This window comes from Microcaecilia unicolor, chromosome 5, assembly GCF_901765095.1.
Source record: "Microcaecilia unicolor chromosome 5, aMicUni1.1, whole genome shotgun sequence".
Classification (NCBI taxonomy): domain Eukaryota; kingdom Metazoa; phylum Chordata; class Amphibia; order Gymnophiona; family Siphonopidae; genus Microcaecilia; species Microcaecilia unicolor.
Genome location: NC_044035.1, coordinates 322,314,828 through 322,331,553, shown reverse-complemented (window position 1 = coordinate 322,331,553; position 16,726 = coordinate 322,314,828). Strand labels below are relative to the sequence as shown.

The 16,726-nt window shown below is 42.3% G+C and overlaps 1 protein-coding gene across 1 annotated transcript in view; it reads left to right on the top strand.

The window, feature by feature from the left end:
• PEPD (peptidase D) overlaps positions 1-16,726 on the top strand; it is a 422,604-nt gene that overhangs the window by 385,200 nt on the left and 20,678 nt on the right. Inside the window, exon 14 of the mRNA XM_030204435.1 lies at positions 11,503-11,694. Coding sequence (XP_030060295.1) covers positions 11,503-11,694 — 192 coding nt within the window. The remainder of the gene's footprint in view (positions 1-11,502; positions 11,695-16,726) is intronic.

Below are 16,726 nucleotides of genomic sequence, written 5' to 3'. Positions count from 1 at the left end.
CGAAACTGTTTCCGTACTGTAGATCAGCAATTTCCTTTATGAGTTTTGAGCACCCTAGAGTTTATACCATCTGATCCAGGTGATTTAGTGCTCTTTAACTTGTCGATTTGGTTTATTACGTCTTCCAGGTTCACCAAAGTTTGTTTTGATGTGGAGGAACTGAAACAAATCTCGGTGAACCTAGAAGGCAAAATAAGCAAAATCAAGAAGTTAAAAAGCAGTAAATCACCTGTACTGGATGGCATACACAACAGGGTGCCAAAAGAACTCAAAATTTAAATTGTTTGTGTACTATTAGTAATTTGTAACTGTCATTAAAATCACCCTTGGTACCTGAAGATTGCAAAATGACCAATTTAACACAGGGGTGATCTTGGAAATTGTCAGTGCCAGAGAACATGATTGCAACTATTATAAAGAATAAAATTACTGAACACAGAGTCAGCATGAATTCAGCCAAGGGAAATCTTGCCTCACCAAGTTGCTACATTTTTGGGAAGGCATGAATAAACATGTAGATAAAAGTAAGCCAGTTGATGTAATATTATCTAGAACAGAGAACATTTGACGAAGTCCCTCATGAGAGACTCCTGAAAAAATTAAAAAGCCATTGGATAGGAGGATATGTTCTGTTGTGGATTAGGGAATTGGTAAAAAGGTAGAAAACAAAGTGCATGGTTAAATAGCCAATCCTCTCAATGGAGGAAGGTGAATAGTGGAGTACCCCAGGAAAATGTATTGGGACCAGTGCTGTTAACATATTATAAACAATCTGGAAATGGGAATGATGAGTGAGGTGATTAAATGTGCAGATGGCACAAAACTATTCAAAGTTGTTAAATCACATGCAGACTGGGAGAAATTACAGGAAGACCTTAGGAGATTGGAGGACTGGGCATCCAAGTGGCAAATGCAAAGTTGATGCACATTGGGAAGAATAATCTAAATCATATACAGTGGGGGAAATAAGTATTTGATCCCTTGCTGATTTTGTAAGTTTGCCCACTGACAAAGACATGAGCAGCCCATAATTGAAGGGTAGGTTATTGGTAACAGTGAGAGATAGCACATCACAAATTAAATCCGGAAAATCACATTGTGGAAAGTATATGAATTTATTTGCATTCTGCAGAGGGAAATAAGTATTTAATCCCTCTGGCAAACAAGACCTAATACTTGGTGGCAAAACCCTTGTTGGCAAGCACAGCGGTCAGACGTCTTCTGTAGTTGATGATGAGGTTTGCACACATGTCAGGAGGAATTTTGGTCCACTCCTCTTTGCAGATCATCTCTAAATCATTAAGAGTTCTGGGCTGTCGCTTGGCAACTCGCAGCTTCAGCTCCCTCCATAAGTTTTCAATGGGATTAAGGTCTGGTGACTGGCTAGGCCACTCCATGACCCTAATGTGCTTCTTCCTGAGCCACTCCTTTGTTGCCTTGGCTGTATGTTTTGGGTCATTGTCGTGCTGGAAGACCCAGCCACGACCCATTTTTAAGGCCCTGGCGGAGGGAAGGAGGTTGTCACTCAGAATTGTACGGTACATGGCCCCATCCATTCTCCCATTGATGCGGTGAAGTAGTCCTGTGCCCTTAGCAGAGAAACACCCCCAAAACATAACATTTCCACCTCCATGCTTGACAGTGGGGACGGTGTTCTTTGGGTCATAGGCAGCATTTCTCTTCCTCCAAACACGGCGAGTTGAGTTCATGCCAAAGAGCTCAATTTTTGTCTCATCTGACCACAGCACCTTCTCCCAATCACTCTCGGCATCATCCAGGTGTTCACTGGCAAACTTCAGACGGGCCGTCACATGTGCCTTCCGGAGCAGGGGGACCTTGCGGGCACTGCAGGATTGCAATCCGTTATGTCGTAATGTGTTACCAATGGTTTTCGTGGTGACAGTGGTCCCAGCTGCCTTGAGATCATTGACAAGTTCCCCCCTTGTAGTTGTAGGCTGATTTCTAACCTTCCTCATGATCAAGGATACCCCACGAGGTGAGATTTTGCATGGAGCCCCAGATCTTTGTCGATTGACAGTCATTTTGTACTTCTTCCATTTTCTTACTATGGCACCAACAGTTGTCTCCTTCTCGCCCAACGTCTTACTGATGGTTCTGTAGCCCATTCCAGCCTTGTGCAGGTGTATGATCTTGTCCCTGACATCCTTAGACAGCTCCTTGCTCTTGGCCATTTTGTAGAGGTTAGAGTCTGACTGATTCACTGAGTCTGTGGACAGGTGTCTTTCATACAGGTGACCATTGCCGACAGCTGTCTGTCATGCAGGTAACGAGTTGATTTGGAGCATCTACCTGGTCTGTAGGGGCCAGATCTCTTACTGGTTGGTGGGGGATCAAATACTTATTTCCCTCTGCAGAATGCAAATAAATTCATATACTTTCCACAATGTGATTTTCCGGATTTAATTTGTGATGTGCTATCTCTCACTGTTACCAATAACCTACCCTTCAATTATGGGCTGCTCATGTCTTTGTCAGTGGGCAAACTTACAAAATCAGCAAGGGATCAAATACTTATTTCCCCCACTGTAGCTGATTGATGCTAGGTTCCACATTAGGAGTCACCAGCCAAGATCAAACAGAATGTTAGAATTATTAGCGTAGGAATATAAAATAAGACAAAGAATATTACAATATCTCTATATTGCTCTGTGGTGCAATCTCTCCTTGAGTATTGTGTGCAATTCTGGTCGCTGTATCTCAAAAAAAAGATATAGCAGAAACTAGAAAACGTACAAAGAAGGGTGACCTAGATGATTAAGGGGATGAAATACTTTCATATAAGGAAAGGCTAAAAAGGTTAGGGCTCTTCAGCTTGGAGTACAAATACCTGACTGGGGTGGGGGGGGATATGATAGAGGTCTACAAAATACTGAGTGAAGTAGAAAGGGTAAACATGAATCAACTGTTCACGCTTTCAAAAAGTACAAAGACTAGGGGAAAAGAATATTTTTCACTCAATAAATTAAGTAGTTACCATATCAAGGCTTAAAAAAGATTTTGAGAAGTTTCTGGAGGAAAAGATCCATAAACTGCTATAAACGTAGACATGGGGAAAGCCACTAGTTATCCCTGGGGTCGGTAGCATGGAATCTTGCTTTCTTTGCGCTAGAAACACTAGTGCACCTTAGTAAACAGGGCCCTAAAGGATTTACAGAGTGCAGTAGTTGTCATGTCCCCTACCTCAACGCAAGCGGCGTCCTCGGGCTGCGCAGGGTACCATCAACACACACACTTGACTGGCACAGCCCTGAGCCGTGTGTGTGTAGTTCTTCTCTGGGTTTGTTCAGAGAGACGATGGTTGCAGATTCCTTGATTGTTTTGCTTCCATGCACCTGTGTCTGTTCTCTCTCTCTGCCTGGCTTCCAGGCTTCTTGATTGCTTTGCTTCCACGCACCTGTGTCTGCTGTCTCTCTGCCTGGCTTCCCTTTCCCTGTCAGCTGTGTGTGCTGGCTGAGTTCTGGTGGGAACATTCTTTGTCTTCCCTTGCTTCTCTCCTATTGGTCTTCCGGTTTCCTCCTCCCCATGCTCTTATCCTATGGCTGTGCTTCTTCTCCCTGCTGGTTCATGCTGATGTCAGACACCAGCACTTTAGCAGCTGAGCCCTTCCTGGACTCCATGCTTTGGCTTCTACTTTGGTAGGTGTTACTTGCTCTGTAGTTTGCTTCTTCTCTACTTTGTCCCTCGTTGCTGACTTTGCCTGTATCTGGATTATTCTCTTGCCTGCTGCCTGCCTACTGACTTTGCCTTTACCTGGATTACTGTCTTGCCTGTTGTCTGCCTATTGACTTTGCCTGTACCTGGATTACTCCCCTGCCTGCTGCCTGCCTATTGACTTTGCCTGCACCTGGATCACTCTCTTGCCTGCTGCCTGCCTGGCCGATAACGTTCACCACTTGCTTCCAGCTCCGTCTCGTAAGTCCTGCAGGCCACCCGCACCTAGGGGCTCAACCTGTGGGGAATGGTGGTCAGCGCAGGTGAACCCCGGGGTTGTCCGGCCGCCAAGCAGAACCTGGTCCGAGTACCGGGCTGAGCAGCGCTCTACTTGGTACAAGAACTCACAAGTCTGACAGTAGTCTAGATTAAGGTTTGATTAATATCAGGAAATTGGAAGGGTTACACACCATGTCCTGCTTGAAAACAGCTGTTCTGAGGAAACCACTGTTTAACTCAATGCTTCCTGACTCTCTCATGGAGGCACACCTAGCCAGTTGGATTTTCAGGATTACCATGATTGAATATGCATGAGATAGATTTGCATACACTGGATTGCCAATAGATGTAAATCTATTTCATCCATATCCATTATGGATATCCTATATACCAGACCAGTTAGGTATGCTTCCAGGACAACATCAAAAATCCAATTATTCTTTACAAAAATCCAAACTATTAAGGTCCCTCTCTTTCTGATTTTTATTTTATTCTCACTCATATATTCATGTTCTTGAGTGATGAAGGTCATCACTGAACCTTCTCTCCAGGTTTCACAACTTTTCATTTGCTGAGAAGTTGACTACAATGTCAACCTCAATAAAAAAATAAAAATATATGCATTCACTTCCAATAATTCTACATCTAAATTCTTTCTTTTCACCACTACTTCAGTCATCATTTGTTCTTAACTTTCCACTGATAGGATGTATTTTACCGACTCCATCCACTTGCTTGTATATTCTAGCTAAAAGAGCTATTTTTAAACAGTTAACTTTCAGTACACAAAAATGGTGATTCTACTGAAACATTAACTTTGTCCCATAAAGTCCATGGAAAATAGACTTTTAAATTGTACTGTTATTCTGCATTGAGAGCTTTCATATCTGTCACCGTACGGCAGCAACATGTGCCATCATAGTATAATGACCGCACACATTTGCTTGCTTGTTGTTAGTGTCTTATCAGCAAGCTTTTGATTCTGTAACCTGGTACGTATTCTCTTGGAACAATTTGGCAAAATTATCATTTTATTGGCGTTATAAGCAAACAGGGCCATTCAAGCAACTCGATCACTAAGTTGGCCAATACGTTGGTTTAATATTTTTGACAGTACTACATTTGCCACTACAAGTAGCAAGAGAAGGACTACATCTGCTTAAAAGTGCACATACCTCAGGTTGGTTTTATAACTGAGTGAGTTAGTACATAACATGAGCTTGCTTTTTCCTACAACGTTTCGAAATAAAAATAGGCGTATAACTTCTACTTTAAAAACTACCATGTGGATTTTGTGTACTTACATTTACACCTGACTGTTGATCACTTGCAAGTTTCCATCCGAGTATCCCCTTACATAAACAATATTTATTTGGGTGAGATCAGGGCCGGGACTGGAATCCTCCGGGAGGCCATAAGCAGCTTTATTCTCTCTTCATACTCATCACTCTCTCAATAAGCCAGTCAACTCCATAGGCTGCTGTTGTGAACTAAATGTTTACTTAAGCAAGTCTCTTCGGGCAAACAAACACAGTGTGGCAATGGCAGAGGCAGATACAGGGCATGAGGCAACAAGTGACTGCGACAATTATTTGTAGTGTCTCTAATGCTTGCTAGTCTTAACTCCAATGCGTAGAGAGAGTCCATTTCTTCTTCCTTTAAACCTACTACTATGGGTAACAGGAGATCACTACAGTTCCTTCCACTGTTGACATACAGTTCAGTTTTTAAGACGTGATGAGACTCAGGGGATCTGAGACTCAGATGAAGGTCATTTGTTTTTTTTTGTTTTTTTTTTGTTTTTTAATTAAATTTTCAAATACATATCTCAACAATATCAGAGATAATCAGAAAAACATACAAATAAAATAGGAAATCATCCAAACATTATTAAGAAAATATACATCAATCTTTTGCCCACCAATCAGGAAACCAAAGATTTCAGGGGTGAGGGGAGGGGAATACAAACAGGCAGATACTCCCTCCAAATTCTGTCTCTACCTGCCATACACATTCAGGATTTAGTTATGGCATTCACTACCTCCTTAGCTTCTAGAAAATCAGTTAGCTATTGTGAGTCAAAAAATTGAAACTGTTTGCCTTCATGCAATACATAACACAAGCAAGGAAAGCGTAATACAAAATTAGCTCCTAAGGCTAACACTCTAGGCCGTAAGGCCAAAAAAGCCTTACACCTAATCTGTGTTAGCCTGGAAAGGTCAGGAAATATGCGCACTTTCGAACCCCCAAGGGAAAGTCTCAAAATTGCATTTCGATCAGGTTCCAAGACAAAAGTAACCAGCATAGTAGTTCTCTGTGTAATCACATCTAAAGAGGTTTCCAAAAAGGAGGTAAGATTCATATTGTCCACTTCTCGCTTGTGAGAGGGATCTTCCTGAGCTCCAGATATATTGAGCTCGTGTAATAGGAGGTAATGAATCAGCCATTCCCAGGACCTCAATTAAATATTTTTTAACCATGTCCAAAGGAGCAATCAATAGTGACCTGGGAAAGTCGAGGAGGAGTGGCCTAGTGGTTAGGGTGGTGGACTCTGGTCCTGGGGAACTGAGGAACTGAGTTTGATTCCCACTTCAGGCACAGGCAGCTCCTTGTGACTCTGGGCAAGTCACTTAACCCTCCATTGCCCCAGGTACAAATAAGTACCTGTATACAATATGTAAGCCGCATTGAGCCTGCCATGAGTGGGAAAGCGTGGGGTAGAAATGTAGCAAAAATAATAAAATAAAATAAGTCTTCTAACCAGGTTTTCCAGGTTTTCTAAACATCGATGTAGGAAATTCTTGTCCTTAATTGAGACAGCCTCTACATTTTCCAAGGTTTGTGTTCTAGATTCCAAACTTTCAACCTTCAAGGACTGCTGAGCAGTTACCTGCGCTTGAATCAAGACTGCTTCAGAAATAGCCTTTATATCTTTAGAACTTCCTCTTATCGCATTCAGCAAAAAAGAATGAGTGTCATAAATCATATCCCAAAGTGACTCTAAAGTCACTATGACTGGTTTAGCTATGCCACAAGATGGTAGAGGGGAGGAGAGATTGACTTTCCATCTGAGATAAGAGTACTCACAATTTCAGAAGGTAATATCTTTAAGGCTAATTGAACAGAAGCCTCTTGCCCAGGGGCCATGATCTCCCTTGCTGGAGATGCCATCCCTCCTTGCAAACCTGGCTCCGTGGTGTTAGCCTCCATGGCTGCAAAAACATCAACAGCTTTCTCATTCCCCGGCTGCAGTGGAGCCGTACGTTCAAAGGGACTCAAGGAAGCCCCGTTCACGCTGCTCACTGCCACCAAAGCGTCAGTTCGTCCAGAGGGAGACAAAGTCTTCAGAGGGACCGCAGAGGCCCCAGAAGAGTCCAGCGTCATCTGTCTCATCGCTGGAACTGTATTGGGAGTCGAGGGAAGCTCCCTAACCTTCCCTCTCCTTGCCCATCGAACACCACAGGCTGGGAGGCACTCAGGAAAGTGCGCTGGAACTTCAGAGGAACGACTGCAGGTGCGTCTGCCTCAAATCGCCATCTTGGTTTCTCCCCACCCACTTTGTCTGCAGGTCATTTGTAATCAGGATTAGCAGAGCTGTAATGGATCCTCAGAAACCCTGTTTACTTTGATAGTAAAATTTCCTTCAACTCACTTGATGTTCTAGACCACCAGTATCTCAGGTAAAATCCAGATTGGCCTGCTGAAATATATGCAGTTAGCCCAGTCTCTCCTTGGGTTCTCAGAAAGGTTGTACCGGAATCCTCGTTCCCTCAAGCACACTACAGGTCAGACCCATATACTCTTGGATCACTCCTTGACTACTTATACCGACTTCAGTAGCACAGAATGAAGTCTGTAGATTTCTTGTTCTGTCTGGCTAGAACTTTAGGTTACTCTGCCTGTAGAAATGGTCAGAGGCCAGGGAGACAAAAGAACTAAAGACAGTTATTCTGATGCAAGACGTGTTTATACTCAACAGTGTTTCCTGCCAAAACTGTTCACTCACTCCAATTAAATGTGGCTCTACCAACTGCTCCCTCCTCCTAGAATAGGCCGGAAGGTCCATGTGTCAATGTAGTGATCTGATGTTAGAAGGTAAAATTGCATTTCTTGTAGTAGAGGCAGTGAGAATTCTATGCAGCCACCAGTACTGCTAGATTCCCAGCTGCCCTGTACACAAATGTACATCCATCCCCAACCGTGCCCCTGGGAATGCCTCCGCTCAGTTGCACATATACAGGGCATGTGCATGTTTCATGTATTGAGCTCTGCTTTATCCATAGAAATGGTGTTTAAAATGCCCTTTTAGTAAAGTAACTATTTGTGAAATTCAGTTCTTTCTAAGAAGGTATTATGAGAAATGGAAGGAGTCTTTTATGCTATTGGCTGTTGAATACTTTGCACACACATTAATAGTGGCGTGTGTAGCAGGAAAAAGATACGACTCAAAATGAACGCGTCCATCTTGCTGCCAATATTTTCCTGGTGAGTTGCAGCTGGGTTTCCCATATCTGTGCTGCTCCTCCCTGATGCCCATAAGAAATCAGTTATGGCAGTAAGACAGAGTAGAGAAGTAGCCTCACGGGTACAGCACCAGGCCGACAATGAGGGAAGCCCAGTTCAAAGCCCTCCACTGCTGCTTGCCTCAGGTACGGACCTAAATTGTAAACCCTCCAGGGACAGGGGAAATACATAGTTTGCCTGAATGTAACTCGCCTTGAGTTACTACCGATAAGATGCGAACTAAATCTAAATCTTATTAAATAAATAAATAGTGCAGCCTTTAGAAGGAAGCATTTTCATTTAAAGAACACTAAAAATAAAGCAAAACTTAAGTGGCCACAGATAGCAGTGGGATAGCAAGATTTGAGAGGTTTTCAGATTCCCAGCTTGCCAACCCTGCCAGTGGCCCTTTAACTTACCCTGCAGATGCTTGCAATACATGCTACAAGGCTGGTGTTAACCTGGTGAATGAGAGGCATATCATGTGTTACTCAACTGATTTCTTGAGGTCTTAACATCTGAAAAATGTGCAGGGATTGACATAAGCCATTGTGTTGTGCCATTTCTATCACAAGAAAACCTGTCCTCTATTACAAAATACAAAAAAACACTTACCATCTTATTATTTGATAATATTATTGCACTTTCCATTTAGTAAGCATTTATGTTCATATCTCATAAAATATATTATATGGCAAACAATATATTATACACAATATATTAGAATCACAATCCAAACTATTGACTTTGTCAAACACTGAGTCCACTTGAGATATAGAGGGGGTCATTCTGTAAAGTTTTTCCCATGTGTGAATCTGATTTTATACACAGAACAGGCCTTATTGTGCGGCTATTTCTGTTCATTGGCATTCCCAGAAGCTTTGTTTGGGAGGAACAGAGAGGCTGAATTATGATGTACACATGTAGAGTACTCACAACATTTGGAGCAGGCATAAATGTACATCAGCATTTGTGCATTATTGGAACTGAATGTGGGAGCCCGTTTTCATGAAGACACCATTGCAGAGACAGACTGACCATAGGGCAACCGGGCAGTGTCCCAGACCCAAAGGGTCTTGCAGGGCCCAGTGCCGCCACCCCCCGCACACGACAGTCCCCCCCCCAAACCTCCACTATTCAGGGGCAGGAAAGAACCCCACTCTTTCTTGCCCACTGTGCTTCTCTGTCTGGCGCTGTTACATCTTCAAAATGACTGCTGAGACCCACGAGACTGCCTCAGGAAGTCTTGCAGTCATTAAGAAGAAGCAGCAGTGCAGGAAAGAGTGGAGTTCTTTCCTGCCCTCCTGAAGAGGCCACTAGACCACCAGGGAGCAGTAGTGTGCAGGGGTGAGACTAGAAACAAAAGTGGGGGTGGGGGGCCCAATGACCCCTTCGGCCCGGGGGCCCAGAGCACTGTGTCTGCCCCTGCACCATTGTTATAAAAACTGAGTCCCAGAAGATGGAGTTTGTTACTGTTGTGTTTCCAGACATTGTTAGCAGTCCCTGATTAGTTATTCTTTCGTAGCCAAAATATTTTTTTTCCAGATATGATAAGTTGGAGCAAGATGATTGTATGTTTTCCAGAAAGCACTTTAGCACACTGGTAGTGTTTCTTTTGACAGATTATCAACAAGTCAAATGTGCTTTGAAAATATATATTCTTGTTTTAGGAAATTCCTGAAGCCTGTGTACCTATCATAAACCATACTCTTAGGTAACATGTATTTGTGTGTTCTAAGCAGAGTTTGATTTGTTTAAATTAACTAGCACCTCTTTGGTGAAATAATTTAACTTGAGCTACAGGCAACTAAATAAATTAGTGGGAATAAATGAACACTTTATAAGCACGGCTGTTGGCCACCGCAAGGCCAACAATCGTTATAAATTAATAATTTTAAATCAGAGTTGTACATCTGTCCAATATATGTAAAGTGTCTATGTTTTCTTAACACCTTCTTCAGACAGACAAATCAGGCTTTAGAAGACATCTTGTATACAACACAATCCAAGTATAGAAATATGACGGCAGATAAAGTCCAAATGACCCATCCAGTCTTCCCATCCTCTATAACCACTAACTCTTCCTTTTCCTAAGGGATCCCACGTGCCTGTCCCACGCTTTCTTAAATTCTGACACAGTCCTCATCTCCACAACCTCTACCACCCTTTCCTTGAACGAATACTTTCTTAAATTCCTCCTAAACCTATTTCCTCTTAGCTTCATTGTATGCCCCCTCATTCCAGAGTTTTCCTTCATTTGAAATAAGCTCACTTCTTGTACATTAATTTCCATGAGATATTTAAATATCTCTATCATATCTCCTCTGTCCCTCCTCTCTTCCAGTGTATACACAGGTTGAGGTTCATAAGCCTGTCCCTGTATGTTTTATGTCCAAGACCACTTACCAATTTTGTAGCCACCCTCTGGACCAACTCCATCCTGTTTATATTCTTCCATAGATGCACGCCATTTAGAGTACTGTGTGCAATTCTGGATACCACACCTACGAAAGGGTATAAATAGGATGGAGTCGGTCCAGAGGGAGGCTATGAATGATTCACCAAGGTCAACTACAGTTAATTGAAGTGGGTATTTAGGTCCCTCTGAAATGTATTTAGATCTTCTGTGGAAGGTACTTATGGCTATTCATTTTTGGATTACTTCCAATGTGTGTCTCTAAATTTATTCATCTTATTTGCAAAAAGCCTAAGGTGAACAAATTGGTATGTTATTAAGGAGACAAATGTTTAACTGCAGATGTATAAGGAAGGTTAAGGTTTTTGGATAGTTTAGTCCATGCAGTTTTTAAGTGACTACGTTAAAGAGCACTAGTAGACTTCTTTGAGGAAAAGCTGCCAAACAAGTGGGTGATACCAAAAAGGACCTTTTCAGGCATTCTCTGGACTTCTTTCTAGAAAATTCTCTGCATTGACTCCATTGGTTGACATCATTGACTTATATGGCTGATGATTCTCCTGTCCACAGAGAACACTCCTTAGAGGTAACCAACTTTTTGTTTTCCCTAACTGAAATCCTTTCTTTCTCAGGGAGTTGACCGCATTGACTTACCAGGCTTGAAGAGTCTGCGTACAGCCCGCATTCTTCAAGAAGGCATGGTGTTGACCATTGAGCCAGGCATTTACTTCATTGATCACTTGCTAGACCAAGCCCTGGCAGACCCTATGCAAGCCTGCTTCATTAATAATGATGTATTGCAGAGCTTCCGCAGTTTTGGTGGGGTAAGTTCTCCTCCTCCTGGCTGTCATGTTCTTGTGCTTTATGCAGCACATCTGTGCACTCAGTAAAGATATAGTATAGTCAGGCTAGGCTGGCCACTCGGGGTAATTTTATAAAGGTATTTTTGCATGTATATGCATGTAAAAAGCCTCGCAGAAAATTACCTGTACCTGCAAGTACGCATAATGCCAGAAACATGCATACTGATATGTGGCTTTGGTGTAGGTATGTTCTAGGGCAAAACCTGGTGCAGAGCCTGGTTTTTTTGACCTTGACTCTTTATTTGGGTTTCTTGTCAGCCAGACTCCAGGCTCTGCAGGTCGTGCAGAATGCAGCAGCACGTATGATTGCTGGAGTGCCTAGATCAGCGCATATTACTCCAGTGTTGAAATATCTTCACTGGTTACTGGTTTTGTTCAGAATCATATTTAAGATTTTGGTTCTGATCCATCAAAGAGTATATTCGAATGTGGCAGTGTATTTCTGTGATGCTTTAAAAATGTGTCAGGCTGCTGGGTCCTTGAGGTCTGAATAATCTACAGTTGTGTTTACCTTCAGCGACACTGTTTCATTTTGCTGAAAGGTCCTGTTTTTTTGGGATACTCTCCCTGGTTACATGAGACTGTGTGATAATGTTCAACAGTTTAAGCGTTTTTTGAAGACACGTTTGTTTGTTAAGGCTTTTTTAGAAAAATGATCAGCCTTTTTGAAAGTTTGAAGGGTTTCAATGATTTATCTCTGTGTGTTGCTTAAAGATAGATTTTTTTTTATGTTAGTTATTTGATGTTGTATAATGTCATTTTATTATGTTCGATTTGTTACCCGCATTGGTTGAAAGCAAGATATAAAGTGTGAAAAATAAATCAAAAAAATGCAGCTGGAGTCATAATTTATGCATGGCTTCATTATAACTGCAATTTTAGTAGAATTTATGCTTCTGTTTATGAACATACATGAGCACCTATGTGTCTTTATAAAATAGATTAAAAGTAGGTGCCTACTTGCCCTTCATGCATAGGCAGTCTGTTTTGAAGTACCCCTTCAATGGTGGTATTATGCTACTGGTGTGCAGGTGGTTCCAGGTCAAAGCCTGAGTGGGGTCTTCCACTCCTCAGGTTAGTTGGGGCTGGGGATGCTTCTCAGTCCCTGAATAGAAGACGCTGTCATCACTTTTGAGCAGTGGTTCTCAGCCTAGTCCTCGGGACACAACTAGGCAGTCAGGTTTTCAGGATATCCACAATGAATATGCATAAGAATCATTTGCATGCAGTACCTTCATTGTATGCTAGTCTATCTTATACCATATCCATTGTAGCTATCCTGAAAACCTGACCAACTGGGTTGTGTCCTGAGGATCTGGATTGAGAACCCCTGCTCAAGAGTGATATTTAGTAGCTGAATTCAGGGTCCATGAGTTGGGGTTCCAGAATGAGCTATGGTGTGGTGCCTAGGCCCAAGTTCAAAACTGTCACTGCAGTGACTGCAGTACACTGCTGGAAATATAAAATTGATGGAAATATTCCCTGGGTAGTTTCTAATGAAGGCTCATGGTGCTAATCCCAGCCCTGGTTCCAGGTCAGCTGGAAGGACAAAGTAGCATGTGTGGCCTTGTTCTACCATTTGTTTTGCAGCTCGACTAGGCTGAGCCAGTTGTGGGGTGGCACTTTGATAGTAAAGCATGTTTGCTTCCTATTCCAGAAAGCTGTTTGGAGGAGTCTGTGCTTTTCCAGTAGAGATCCCATGAATAGTGAACTCGTTTACTGATAAACATATTCATTAAGAGTACAATTTTTAATTTGTATAGGTCAGACAATCCTTCCTTCTGGTTTCATGGAGAACAAAGATGAGGATCATCTTAATGACACACATGACAGTGATAGTCAAAATCCAGTTCCCCACAGTTGCTTTGCTGAAATGTTAGCATTCATCTGTTCTTTTGCTGAAATGATCACATCCCTGTGGGTTTTATTGCTTGGGAATACTGTAGTTTGGTACCCAGAAAGCACTTATTTAAAAATCTTCCTTCATTAGGAGTGTTTTCTAAGGAAGATGAGATTGTTTTTGTGAAATCAGTGCCATGCAGTACTTATTATAAAATTTCTTTCCCCATGGGTACAGAATTTCTTACAAAGACAGCACTAAGCACTATTCTATAAACAGCACTTAGACACCATTTATAGAATAGCGCTTAGTGCCGGGAACCGTGACTACTTTTAGACACGACCATTTACACCAATGAAACCTTAAATTCCAGTGCCTAAATTAGGCATGGATCCCCTTTATTCTGTAACAAGAAGCATAACTTAAAGGAACACCCCTGATCCAGCCCATGGCCGTGCTCCTTTTTTTACCTGTTCAAACAAATCCGCAAATGAGCAGAGAACTCGAACGCCCCACGGGAGAATACAGGTATAGGAGAAAGTGGGATGTTTGACCAAGGTAAACCAAATCCTGGATAAATAGATGTTAAAAACACTTGTTTATTGATGAAAAAAGACTCGACACAACCGTTGTGTTTCGGCCGTTAGGCCTGCATCAGGAGTCTCGGTTGATAGGCGAACATCTGATAAACACATTTAAAAGTACGCGGTGAGGTGACTGAGCTACAGACCCACTATATGGATCACCTCACCGCGTACTTTTAAACGTATTTATCAGATGTTCACCTATCAACCGAGACTCCTGATGCAGGCCTAACGGCTGAAACACAACGGTTGTGTCGAGTCTTTTTCATCAATAAGCAGGTGTTTTTAACATCTATATATCCAGGATTTGGTTTACCTTGGTCAAACATCCCACTTTCTCCTATACCTTTTTGTACCTGCACATAAATTTATGCGCGTAAATTTTGATTAATTCCAATTAGCATCAATAATTGCTTGTTAAGATCTCAGTTTGTAAGCTCTTTGAGCAGGGACTGTCCTTCTATGTTAAATTGTACAGCGCTGCGTAACCCTAGTAGTGCTTTAGAAATGTCAAATAGTTGTAGTAGTAGTAGTTATCAGCACTGATTGGCTTGTTATTCAGTGAAATTCTGCTTGCAATTTAGACATGCATCCAAATTTGTTCACACAATTTTTATTGTTTTTTGTAGAATTTGCGGGCATGTGCATTTATAATTATCCTCAGCACAAATGCTCTAACCCAAATCCACACCTGTTCTGAGGCAGGTTTAAATGTGTGCGTGTAATCTATGCATATATGACATCTGCTTCACTCAAACTGTTATTATCCCCCCTCCCCAAAGAAGGCCTACACGGTTTGTGTAAAAGCATGCATGCTCTTGTTCTCTTGAGTATATATATATACAGTGCAATCCGCTTAAGTGCAAGGGTCTGGGACCAAAGAAATACATGCAGTTAACCGGAGTGTGCACTTAACCGTTGTGACCCAAAGAAGCTTGACGTCTGATAAACATATGTACAGTACTGTTTATTATATGTACAGTATACAGTCTCCATTAATTGCCGTTATACAGTCTCTGTTAACTGACATTATACAGTCTCCGTTAACTGACATTAGTCTTACTTGAAGTAATCAGTCAGAGTCCTCTGTACACTCTTGTGTCTGTGAGTTCCATAGACTACATCTGCCAGACAGTGTAAATTGTCACACCACTGACATCCAGTGGCCTCCAGATAGGCCCGCTCGGTGTTGAGACTCTCCAGCGCTCTTGCAAAAGTGACAGGAGGTTGTTGAATTTCGTCAGCATGTGCCTCGCTGCTCATTTCATCATCTGTTTCATCATCAGCCATTGCCTGCGTGTAGGCGCATATCTCGACATCAGTGCTGTCATCAGCTGTTTGTAGATTGTAATCAACAGCTATGTAGTGATGAAACTCCTCTTCAGTAACACTGGCTGGGATGTCAATAGCCTGCTCATCTGACGTGTTTGCAACAGCTGCATCTGTTTCGTCCTTCTCCACATCCCTAACAAAGCTTGCCCGCTTGTAGCAGTTCACAATGGTTGCCTGTGTAACATGATTCCAGGCTTTTTTCTGTATATGTAGGGAATCCAACAGTGATAGATTATGAGCCAGTTCAACAACACGTTTATCCTTGCCAGTCTGGTCATCCATAACGCTCATCAGACGACGTAGCACAAGACCGCAATAATGTTGTTTGAAATTGGCTATTATGCCCTGATCCATAGGTTGGATCAGAGAGGTAGTGTTTGGTGGCAGGAAGACCACCTTGACGTTAGACAGCCTGACATCATCCCTGTGTGCAGCACAGTTATCACAAAGCAACAAAATCTGACGCTTTTGTGCCCGCATTCTAGTGTCTAACTTCTTTAGCCACTGCTTCCAAATTTCCCCAGTCATCCATGAATTTGCGTTAGCCTCGTATGACACAGGAAGTCGCTTAATGTTCTTGAAGCAATGGGGCTGTTTGCTCTTTCCAGTGACAAGTGGTTCCAACTTCTCACTCCCATCCATATTGCAGCAAAGGAGAATCGTCAGTCTGTCCTTCAACGTTTTACTTCCTGTAGTTTCAGCTTGTTTGAATGCAGGTGTTCCATCAGGAATCGCTTGCCAGTAGAGACCGTTTTCGTCAGCATTGAAAATGTCATGAGGTGCAAACTCATTCAAGATGGTAGGAAGAACTGAAGCATCCTGGAGCGACCTTTATAGAATTGCAGTGGGCGCTGATTTTTTTTTACTCAGTGCCCAAAGTTGGGTGCTGTTCCCTGAATCTGGTCCATAACATGCATAAGTGCCAAAAGTGCACCTAAGTGCTTTTCTGTAACTGCACACACGTCAGTGTGTAGTTTGCAGGTGGACGGTACACATTGGCGCAGTCTGAATGGAGTGTGCACACTTATAGAATGCTCTAAGTTATGCACATATCTCTGGAACACAATTCACATTTTTGTCAGTTCAGTGGCTGGTGTAAGTGCTCATGCCTAAACGCTCACACACGTATACATACCCGGTGACACTGATATTTTAAAAAGGAAGTAGGTGCCTACTTTATGTGCCTATTAGGTGCCCTCTGGGATCCTATAGACAGATGCACAGTTATAGAATTACC